Source organism: Ceratosolen solmsi, unplaced genomic scaffold, assembly GCF_000503995.2.
Source record: "Ceratosolen solmsi marchali unplaced genomic scaffold, CerSol_1.0 scaffold17, whole genome shotgun sequence".
Classification (NCBI taxonomy): Eukaryota; Metazoa; Arthropoda; class Insecta; order Hymenoptera; family Agaonidae; genus Ceratosolen; species Ceratosolen solmsi.
This window is the reverse complement of record NW_011948445.1, coordinates 1,443,702-1,455,978: the sequence shown is the minus strand read 5'-3', so window position 1 is coordinate 1,455,978 and position 12,277 is coordinate 1,443,702. Positions and strand designations below refer to the sequence as shown.

General features: G+C 27.8%; 1 protein-coding gene across 1 annotated transcript in view; it reads left to right on the top strand.

Annotated features, from left to right (window-relative positions):
* sotv (exostosin glycosyltransferase sotv) overlaps positions 1-12,277 on the top strand; it is a 31,798-nt gene that overhangs the window by 14,752 nt on the left and 4,769 nt on the right. Inside the window, exons 3-4 of the mRNA XM_011504458.1 lie at positions 5,270-5,409; positions 12,026-12,251. Coding sequence (XP_011502760.1) covers positions 5,270-5,409; positions 12,026-12,251 — 366 coding nt within the window. The remainder of the gene's footprint in view (positions 1-5,269; positions 5,410-12,025; positions 12,252-12,277) is intronic.

Genomic DNA, 12,277 nt, shown 5'->3' with positions numbered 1-12,277 from the left:
CCGAAAAACTCAAATATACGACTATAATTCCGAAAGGTAATAACAAATGAACCCTACAAGGCTATACCCTGTTGACGTCACGACAAATATCGGCATAGCAACAGCCACCGATGTGCTATCGGCGCAGCAAGTTCGTACGAGAATATTTAAGGAACTGCACTTGACGCTCTCGTCCTCTTACTAGTTCAACCAAGCAGTCATCAAGATCGAATCGCCATTTTACAAGTTAACTCCACGTGCATAGAATTTATATCCAACACACACAGAGCGACTCCAACACACGTAAGCTACGCTATTACACACGTTCTTGCGTACCATCAATTCAACTAAGATCGACTGCAACACACGTAAGCTATGTTATTACATACGTTCTTGCGTACCATTAATTCAACTGAGATCGACTCCAACACACGTAAGCTACGCTATTACACACGTTCTTGCGTACCATCAATTCAACTGAGATCGACTCCAACACACGTAAGTTACGCTATTACACACGTTCTTACAGATCACCAACACACGAACCAAGTAAGCAGCATATCAAGATAACGGCATCATTGTCCAGAAAGAGTGACGTCACAGTATCGCTCCCCTCTCACCGCGCCCCAGAGGTCGCTCCAGCTTATCGGTAGCGGCAACCGGCGGCGTCAAGACTCTTTATCAGCACATCTCCCACCACCATTACGAATCACAACTACGAGTAGGAGAATTACGCGCACCACCAAGAATACACTCACAAGATTATTATCACAGATTACCTAAAGTAACTCTCGCCTATTCATTGCATCCTACTTTCAATCTCACCTCAATTGACCACTGTGTTTGAGAATGAGAGACTCCTTTTAGTAAGGCAATAAAACATCTGGCAAGTAATATCATGAAAATTGTATTTAAGACTTCAAAACTTTCCTGCTCATAATCATTTTGCACTAGTGTCATAAAACATCTGGTAAACGTAGTAGAACTTAATGGGTTTATTGCCGGGAGAACCCCAAAGTAGATTCAGAACGAATATCAGATATGCGTAAAGCATTGAGTACAAAACATTTACTTCATTCACTGCAACCCAAAACCCGCACGTGCGCACTCGGCCTTTAAGACAATGCTTGTATTGTTCTTCGCTATGCCACATCTGGTAGATCGCATTGGAAAATTGACCACGCCCAAGGGGACCCTTCTTCTAGCCAAGTCCCAGAGATGGATGAGGCAACCAAGGAAAGGTGACCAATGGAAAAGGCTCACCACCTTCCGACACTTTCCCGATTAGCAAATTCGGAACTGAGCCCAGAAGGAAGTGGAAATGAAGGCGTGCATAATCTATTGTGCGGCCCAAGATCAACCTCTGATTGGTTAATTAATAAAGGAAGAAGGGATCCCAAGTGGAGCGGGATCAGTGAACCATTTAAGAAAGGGACTACGTAATATACCTTCAATTACTCTTTCCAAATACTTCTTACAGTATAAGGATAAGTCACGAGTTACTCCTTCCAAATACTTCTCACAGTTAAAGGACAAGTCACGACCTACTCTCACGGAGGAGGACCGGAGAGACAAGTCGTTTAGCTAGCTGAGTTTTAATAAGAAGTTCTTCCTACGATTGTGAATTAGTGTACAGTTGAATTGATCTCATCAAGACTGGATTGCATAGGACCTGACCACTTGTAATCTCACTTGGAGATAAGGAAGAACTAAAGAGTTGCAACATTGCAAGGGAACGTCATAACAGGCCACCGAAGAGAGACTGGAAAATCACGATACACTGCAAGTAAGTCCTTCCAGCTAGTACTGATTCTTGATTTCTCGGCTTATGTAGAAGACGGACGGATTAAAGTCCAACTACGGAAGCTTCCCGGACATACTCTAGGACAAGACCAGCTACAAAAGCCACATTGGCTTCTCAATCCCTCCAACTATAAGTTGTTCCCGCCACAGATGGTGCACAGCTTCGCATAACCTCCATTTAGGCTCTCTTACGACCGATATTTAGAGGCAACTGCACACGTGTTAAGATAAACACAATAGCATTGCAGTGTTCGATCAGAGCACTACAATCACCATAACCTCTCAGTGATAATATTCAATAGATTATAACCTACTTCTTGTTACAGTAAATCATAATCTCACCAGTGACATGCAGAGAATAAGAAATTGATTATCCTCTATTTATCCAATGAACAGATATATCAACACCATAAGATTATCAAGAAATATAAAGATCATTTGTAATTTAACCAAGGTTAATAATTCCTATTGGAAATAAAGTAAAATAAATGAATCAAACAGCAAGACTAAAGATGTGTTAATTAATGAATCGATGCATTAACCCTTTACTTGTCCGACTAATTGAATGTTATCTGTATTAGAGTATTTTAGATATTGTTATATTAATTTAATACCAATTTTTAAGCTTATGATACTAACTGAATTAATATGACATATTTGGATCAAAACTTAAAAGGCGTGTATAAATATTTCCAATTAGAATTATCTCGATATTTATTGAAATATATTCAAATGAGCTTTATTAATATATTTATTTTTTAAAAGTTTAGCTCAATACCGATATAATTATCAAAATTAATTTTTTTTTTGTATTTAATAGTTTTATTTTGATAAATTTTAACATTTTAAATAAACTTATTATTTTCTATAATTCATTATAAGTAAGTATACTATCTTTTATTTAGTAATAGTATCGTTATTTTGTTATTTGTAGTGCAATTTATTTTATGCATTTGTATAAAAGAAATTAATAACATTTCAATTGCATATAGTATATAGAAAATTTTTTATAAAATTATTATTTATTCATAAGCAAATCAAATAGATATATTTTCAATATTATCTTAGACTAGAGTCTACTATTTTCTTTGAGAGTATATATATGTTATTATTGAAGTACTATATTTATAAGTATTAATAAAACTTTTTAATTATTCTAGTAATAAAATAATGATAATTTATGTAGTCACTAACATCTATTGGAACTATAATAAATTGCTTCAAGTAATTGTTTAATTTTTCTTTTAAATAAATAAAATTGAGGATATATAGAAAATATATTAATACAAAATTTATTTGACCGGACTCTTTTCTAATATTTAGGAACAAATTACATAACATAATACTAATTGAACGATCAGATAACCTGAAAAGAATACTATTTAATTAAATTTATTGTATAAGTATAATTTTTTTCTTGTTATTTATTTTTACTAATTTCTTTTACTATTAATTGCTTTAATTAATTACTAATAGATTACTTTCAAAAGTGATGATTATTGTCTTTTCCTAACTCTTTTATCACCATTCATTTCTCTAAAATCTTATTAAATCGGTAGAATATATTTATATATCTTGAAATTCGTATTTAAAAGTAAATAACATTAGTATTTTTATACAATTTTCTAAGTAACAGCCATCTCTAAACATATAATATTTTGTAATGATAGAACAAAAAATACTTAAGACTTTGTTACGGATTGGAGCAATTGAAAGCGGAATACACAAGTGGGAGAAGTATAAGTTCCCGGATAGTTATGTTTATAAACACAAGCCAGCGAATTCGGGAAATTTCCTACGTTCAAAACTCGAATATACGGTTATAATTCCGCATAGTAATGCCGATGAACTTGCCAAGGTATATCCTACTTACGTCATTGCAAAGAGCGGCATAGCAACAGACTCCGATGCGATACCGGCGTCGTAAGCTAATACTAGAATATTTAAAAGCAGTGATTGACGCGCAGCTTCACTGTGCAGTAATAATTACGTAGTCACTATAACAGATTCACTATTCAATCTTCAAGCTTCACACTACAGGATGACTGTAGCGATACACGAACGTAATAATCAAACAATAAGCAATCTAACAATCCAATAGTGATGCCACACTATCAGAATCCGTTAAACTAAACTTAAACTCATAAAGCGGTAGTGTAAACATAATCGAGAGTGAAATTATCGAAACTGTACTACTTCATATATTAACGGATCGCACCGACACTAAGGCAGCAGCGAACCGGTCTCCTTTAGAAAGTTTCGGTACAACAGCGGCGGCTCTCACGCATACTACGATAGCAGCGGCTCTTATTCACCGATACTAAGGCAGCAGCAAACCGGTCTCCTTTAGAAAATTTTGGTACAACAGCGGCGGCTCGCACGCATACTACTATAGCGGCACTTCTCGGAAGGGAAGGAGTCACGCCTCACATCATGGAGAGTACCACACTCTTCTAAACACGTAAAACGATTGAAGAAACTTCATCAAATTTTTCACTCACACCTTCATTCCTACACTCTATGATCATTAGCTATTTATTATATTATTGTATTTAATAAATGAAAGCTAAGAAACACTGCGTGTAGAATTGAATAATTGCATTGTCCTTTCCACACCTCCACCCAACATCAACAAAAGGTATCTAGTCTGATCCCAGACAGACTTTAATATTAGTGGATATAAAATACAAAATACCCTTACTATTGTCTATTTTTACCTAAAAGAAAGTGATATATATGATAAAAAAAGTTTATGCGGTAGTCATTGAGAATGTTTATCATAGAAAGTGAAGCTTCTGATGCAAACAAAAATAATAACATTTTAATAATGTTTAATGTGGAATAAAGAATTATAGTTTTTAAATAATAATATTTAGTAACTATAGTAATATATAATAGTTACAGAGAAATTATCGAAAATATCTACATAGAAAGTTTTCAAATTTTAAATGTAATCAATTTATAATAATTAAAAAAAAATGTTTAAAAACCAAATACAATATTAAAAAGAGTAAAATATATATTAAATATATAGTAAATATATTAAAATATACGTAGTAAAACTGAAAAAAATTATTTTAAACATTTTAAATTCGTTGAATAATCTCTTTATTGATAAGAACTCTATCGATATTTCTTTATACATAAATATAAAATGTATTATATTTTGATTATTATAGATTTACAATTAGATTAAAGAAAAAAATATTTAATCACATAATAGATATTCGAAAAGTAATAAAACTCGCATAAAATGTTTATTTAAGTATTCGAAAAAGGTAAAAAAAAAGAATTAAAGAAGAATAGTGCAAAGAAAAAATATATTCAATTGCAATTGAGAATCAATCTTGAAATGATTATGCAGTTAATTATATATAACAACTTTCCAGAAATATAATTTAAATAAATAAAATTAATTTAAGTGATACAATTAATAAATTTAAAAAATTTAACTTCTCCCTACAATTTTTTAATTATTTTTTTTCAGACAGCTACATTTTGTTTAGTTGTACGTGGTGAAAAATTAGGACTGTCAGTGCTTTTAGAATCATTGGCAACTTGTTGTATTCCTGTGATAATATTTGATTCTTTGGTGATGCCATTTGATGAAGTAATTGATTGGTCAAGGTAAAATATTTATTATTGTATAATCTTAATAATAAACTTATCTTTAAATATTTTATAAGATTCTTGTCTATTTATTTGTATAACCTTATTACATTTAAGAAACTTTTTTTAAAAAGTTTCAAATTCATTTAATTTACGTCGTAAAATATTAAATTTTATTAATAATTTTATTTTTAAAAAACGAAGATAAAACTTAATTTTCAATAAAATAATCAATCACTTTTTTAATTATTTTAATAGTAAATTAATTTAAGATAAAATTAGATAATCAAAAGTAAAAATTGTAATAATCTTTTACAAAACTATCGATTTTGATATATAAAATTGAAATATATAAAGTAAAATAGATAAAGTAATAAATATTAAATAATTATTGAATTGTAATATACGAAAAATTAATATAAATTTTTTAATTCTTATTTTAGTATTAACTAATTTAAAAAAAATTTTATTCATTTTTTATCCGTAGTTCGACCAATCAATATATCAAATTACATATATTTCACATGATATAATTATTTTTATAAAATATGTATTTTATATTGCAATTATAATAATCCAATTAAATTGAAGGTATCGTGTAATTATCATTTGTGCAATATAAATTCCAGTAATTACGATAAAAATTGACTTTTATGTTTCATGGTATTTCTAAATATACATTGACTTTTATTACTCCTTTCATTTATTGGCTTATACAATGTTATTATATACATTATAAATATTTTTTATAGTTTTTTTAATCGATTGCAATGCACCGATAAAATAATCTATGTTAACATAAGTTTGAGCTTATTTTTATATTTTTATATAATTTATGATAAGCAAACCATAATCTTATCAATAAATATTTTTTACTTGATTTTGTAGAAAATTATTTCAAAAAGATTAGTTTTAAAAATTATAACATCATATAAGCCCATAAATTTATTAAAAGTAAAAAGTGTTGTCCACACTTGTTTTTATTAATGCACAACAGTAGTATAATTGGAATATGAAATGTACAATAGTTTTGGTGGTAGAGTTATTGGAAAGATTTTGTACTTTTGTCTTATTTTTCAGAATTTATATTATTTATTTATATACAATGTAATTTAATTAAATCGATACTCGCTGTACTAATAAGAATTTTATCAATAATGTACAGTATCGGAGAGTTGATGCTTCATCAAATAAAATGCATTTCATCGTTGTAATAACGTTTTTGATATATAATAACGTGTTTTTGTATGAAAAATTATTTAATCAATAAGTATCTACTGTTTCCTTTATATTTTTGTATTGTATGCCTATATAATAAAAAAAACTAATACCAAATGTATAGATATATTTATTAGTTATCTATTTCTTTTTTGTTGATTTACTATTTTATTATACAGAGTTGCTTTATGTACATTGTTTTTTATAAATTTGTTTCGGAAATGTAATATATGAAATAGTATGTAAAAATGTTGTGTTAAAAACTTTTAATAAAGTTTAGTATTTTATAGTTTTAATGCGAGGAATCGTATTTATAGCTTTCTGAGTGATATATAACAGGTTTTACTTGATTATCAATATAAAAATTAACTACATTAATCAATAAGGCAACTATATATATTATATAAATTAAAATTTTTTGTTTTTTAATTTGTATTAAAATTTCTGGTAAAAAGGAATCCGGCATATTTTTTAATATAGTTATAAATATCGTTTGAAGGTTTGTTTTGTGGCTCGAACTGCCAATTCAATAGTTCAGTGTATTAGTCTCTCGCCGTAGCGATTCGTAGGAAAAACACATGGAAAGCAGAAGATATGTACAGTGTGTAACTTTGATTTAAAACATCGTTTATTCTGGTTTATTAACAATTACAATATTGCAGTTCCATGATTACTTCTAGTGAGAGAAAAAGAGAGGGAATTATTCTATTTCAATGATGAGGTTGCTTCTTCGGATGTTTGATCTGGCGATGTCATTGATGTTATAGAAATTGCAATGAATGTTGATTATTGGGTCTATGCTGATGTTGTAAGGATCAGCATGAGCAGTCGACTATGCTCATCAATGAGCATAAGAAGATAGTAATGGCAGTTAGCAGTGCCTAACAGGGAGAATTAATCATGCTCAAAGGGGGGAACATGTTAATGTCTCTGTGGTAGTTATAATGTAAAATTGACCATACTCCAAGAGGAGTATTAGAGAGCTAGTCATGCGCAAGAACAATAAATGCCATACCTTCGAGTGCGGAAGGACTTGATATTATGAGGTCATAGTCGACTATTTACGAACAGCAGTATGCCGTAGGATCGATAATACTCCAATGGGAGCATGGGAGTATTGTCGGTAATGCGGACTGGAGAAGTGAATGAACGTTCTCTGTAGTGAAGGCACTGAGAGAGCGTACGCCACCTGTCCGTGATGTCGTGAAATGGACGAACGTTCTCTGCAGTGAAGGTACTGAGAGAACGTAACTGTACTCCAAGAGGAGCGCGGAAGGACGTGTTAATAAGAGGTTATAGTCGACTGTTTGAAGAACAGCAGTCTACCGTAAGGTCGACCATACTCCAAGGGGAGCATGGGAGTATTGTACGTAATGTGGACTGGAGAAGTGAAGGCACTGAGAGAGCGTAACTGCACTCCAAGGGGAGTGCGAAAGGACTTGTTCCTTTCTTGGCAGAGTCTGTGTGAACGTGGTTTGAGCGTGGATGACTAGCTTATACCAATAATTGTTTGGTGGCACTTTATAAACTACCGACACTGGGTACTGGTGACTGCTTGGCTCGGCGCACTTAGTTGTTATAAGTCTTATGGCTTCACTGTAGAATTACTAACATTTTATAGTAGATTCTGGTAGAATTATATACTTGTGTATTGTAGACTAATTGTCAGGTATGCGCCTTAGCTTCGTAGTTGTGAGTTATAACTAATTATCGATTGATTAAGAAATACAGCGCGCAATAACAAATGAATGAATTATTGATAATCGTTCAGTGAGCCGTAACTGATGATTGAGTAGATGCTAAAAGCACAGTGAGCCCGGTACGTGCCGAGCTGCTCTTAAATATTCGCGTAGCAGCTTACGACGCTGGCAATAGCGCTTGAGAAGTGCAGGACACTGTCTTGGAAGGTTTGAGAATTTTCATCGACATCGCTATGCGGAAATATTGTAGAACACTAGAAAATAAGGCGTAGATATTTATGAATTCGCAGAGTCACTGTTTATAAACATGAGCGTCCGCGAGCTTATACCTTTCCCTTTTAAATTCTTCGACGTTGCTCCAATCCCGAAGAAATATATTATCTCAATTTATTTTTACATTTATTTTTTACAATTACCTTTTTATTTATTGTAATTTATTTAGATTAATTTTATATTGTTTATTATACCAGACTATAGCTTAAATTCATAAATTCAAATAAGACTATCTAATAGTGATATATGTTTTCATTCAACGTTTAATAAATAGGTTTGTTTAATTTGATAGTTTCTTCATAAGTACCATTATATATTTTTATTATATTATTTTTTAAATAACCTAAATTTGGAAAATCCAATGTTCCAAACAAAACTGTTATTTAGTTGTATATTCTATAATAAAATATAAACTTAGAGACGATGAAAAAAAGACAACTAATTCAATTTTCTGTAAAATAAATAAAATATTTTAACGAATTTTAATGTAATTATCTAACAAAGTAATCTAATAAAGTAAACTATTAACAAAAATGTAAATATAGTATTGTGTTAAAGCGTTAATTGCCAATCAGCACTTAATGAATTAATGAAGTTTATGGAGCAAGAAAAAATAAACAAATTTATTAAATAAATTAATATTTATACATAAGACGTTTACAAACAAAAAAAATTTTTAAATTATAATGGAAATTTTATATAGTTGATTCCAATATAAAGTGCAAGTATCTCATTGACCGTAAGAAGGATAAATAAGTATTATTTGAATGCATTATAAAAGTATCAACTATAACATTTCTAAAAAGTAATGTTCTGGAAAAGTGTGTAAATACACATGTATAGTGTATATAGTTATAGTCTAAAATAAATTCAATTATATATAACGTAATTAAAAAAATTAGTACAAAATACTATACGTAAGATAATGTGTAAATACATAATTTGTATTTGCATGATAAAACAAATGTAGAATACAGTAGGTACAAATATGATACATCCAAATAATCACACAAAAATAAATTTATAAATAAGTATAAGACCAAAAACTATCTGGTCTAAATGATTGCTCTAAAATATTTATTCAATTATTCATACGAACACTTTTCTATGATAAGTCAGAATTAAATAATAATAAACTAATTAAGATTAATTACCATGTAGATAAATTAGAAAAATAAATACATAAAAGAATAAATCGATTTACATAATCTTAATAACTATAGATGTTAATGTAAATGCATAATTTAAAATCAAATGATAAATAAAAGATTGTTTTTATCATTAAAAAAGAATAAAAAAAGTCCAAAGCGAAATGTTGAGTCATTACTTAAACTTAAAATATTCAATGAATATAAAAAGATAATATAGTATAAATTAATTTTAGTATATAAGAACTACAATAAATATATGACTATTAATAATACATGCGTCTACATTCTTATTTAATTTACTTTAATTTGTTTCGATTCTTATCAGTAAATATAAATAAAATGTCAAAGTAAATATTTTCAATTTTTATGTAATTAAATTACTATAAATATGTGTTTTAATCTTTTTAAATGTATAATATATGCTTAATAATAATAATAAGCAAAAATAATCAAAATAACGAGCAAAAAAAAAATAACCCAATGTTCCATAATTCTAAGTAATATTTAATAAACATGTAGAGCGATATACAATATTAAACGGTTAAATATAAAAAAAAATGTGAGAATAATTTTATTATAACTTATATGAATAACTAAATATTGAATTATTAAAATTGATTTTAATAAAAAGATATAAAAAAAATAATGTAAATAATAATGAATTCTAAAATTTAATATATTTAAATTTAAGTATTAATTAGTTTGAAAATAATATTAATATAATTATGTATTTTTATACTTTAAAACAGAAATTTAACTAATTATGGTTTTCCTTGAGTTCAAAAATAAATTGAATCTGTATTTGAAAACAGCATATTTCGTGAAAATAAAAATTTTCACATGTATCATTGCAAAATCGTGTTATATAATTTCATATTTTGCAATTCGTAAATTAATTAATAAAATAAAATGTTTTTTGTTTCTAGTTGATAATTTATTTCCACTAAAATAATGAATATTCCAAAATCAATAAGTAATACATCACTAATAGCAGATTATTAAATTAGAATAAAAATTTAAGTAAACAGAAATACCATTAAATTTATGAGTAGAATTTATATGTTTATTAATTTATAAATAATAACAGAGGCGATAATACTATTTTAGTGACATACATCGTCTTCATGAAAATCCATTCTTCCTGAGAAATAAGTCTTAAAAACAAAATAATAAATTAGGTACTTCTATAATGAACATATACAATATAATAAATTTAATTTTAGCATTAATTTAATGTGTGCGCTATTGAAGAAAATAACAATATATAATGAAGATACAATAACTGTTAGACTATAAATCCTTACTATTAAAATTAAAAAAAAATTATATAAAAAAGCGTGTACTTTTAACAAAATTCTATACACACGAGGTAAATAATAAGTTACCCTTGTTATTTTAAAATTTTTTAAAAGAAAGGACCTACCTTACATCGTTTACATTTGAATATTAATGTATACATAATATAGATATAATCTATGTTATAATTATATACTCATGTTTTAATAAATATAAAGAAGAAATATTTACACAAAATGGAAAAAAATTAAATAATTAAATTATTATATATTTTTAAATATTTTAATACTTTGGTAATAGTAAGAAAAATATTTGAATAATAGTTTCCTAAAATGAATCACTTTGTTCAACAGTAACATGACAAAAACTAAGATTTACGATCATATTTTTTATTTTTCTTTTTTATATCACATTTTATATAAAGGTTGTATATCACACTTGAACCAAAACGTTAACCAGCTGAAAAATTACTATTTTAAAATAAGAAAATTTATAAAATAATTTTTGCCAAGACTTGAGAAAGTTTTTATTAGAGGTTGAAAAAATGTTGATTACCAAAGATCTTAAAATAATTTACCATATAAACGATTGATAATTTACTATCCATTGAATAGTGATTAGTTATATATAGTTTATATATAATACTGTACAAATATTCTTTAAATTAGGTACCTTCAATCTGCTGATACTTAAGTTGAACAAATAATATACATTTTGTCTTTGAGATCAACATAAATAACTCGTAGAATTATATATACATAGAAAAAATAAATAAAAAGGTTATAATATAAAATTTAACTTATATATTACAAAATGTTAATTTCAATATGTTAGTTTCAATATTTAACTACTCAAGTTAAATAATATTTCAAACCAATTTTTAGATAAAATTTTCTTTTTATCAATTATATTATTTAATTTTCATTAATTTTATTTATATATAATATTTAATACATATTCATTGTATATTGAATAAAGCTATAACTAATATTTCAGAGCTGCAGTATTTATTCGAGAAATTGATATACAATTATCAGTAGAAATTTTAAAAAAATACTCGTTACAAAGAATTAAAGAATTGCAAAATCATGGCTCATGGTTGTATAATAAATATTTTCAATCGATACAATTAATTACAGAGACTACATTGGATATAATTACAGATAGAATATTTCCTAGTTCAGCAAAAAATTATTATTTCTGGAATGAACCTCGAATTTTGGTAAATTGGTATCTTAAAAAATGAAT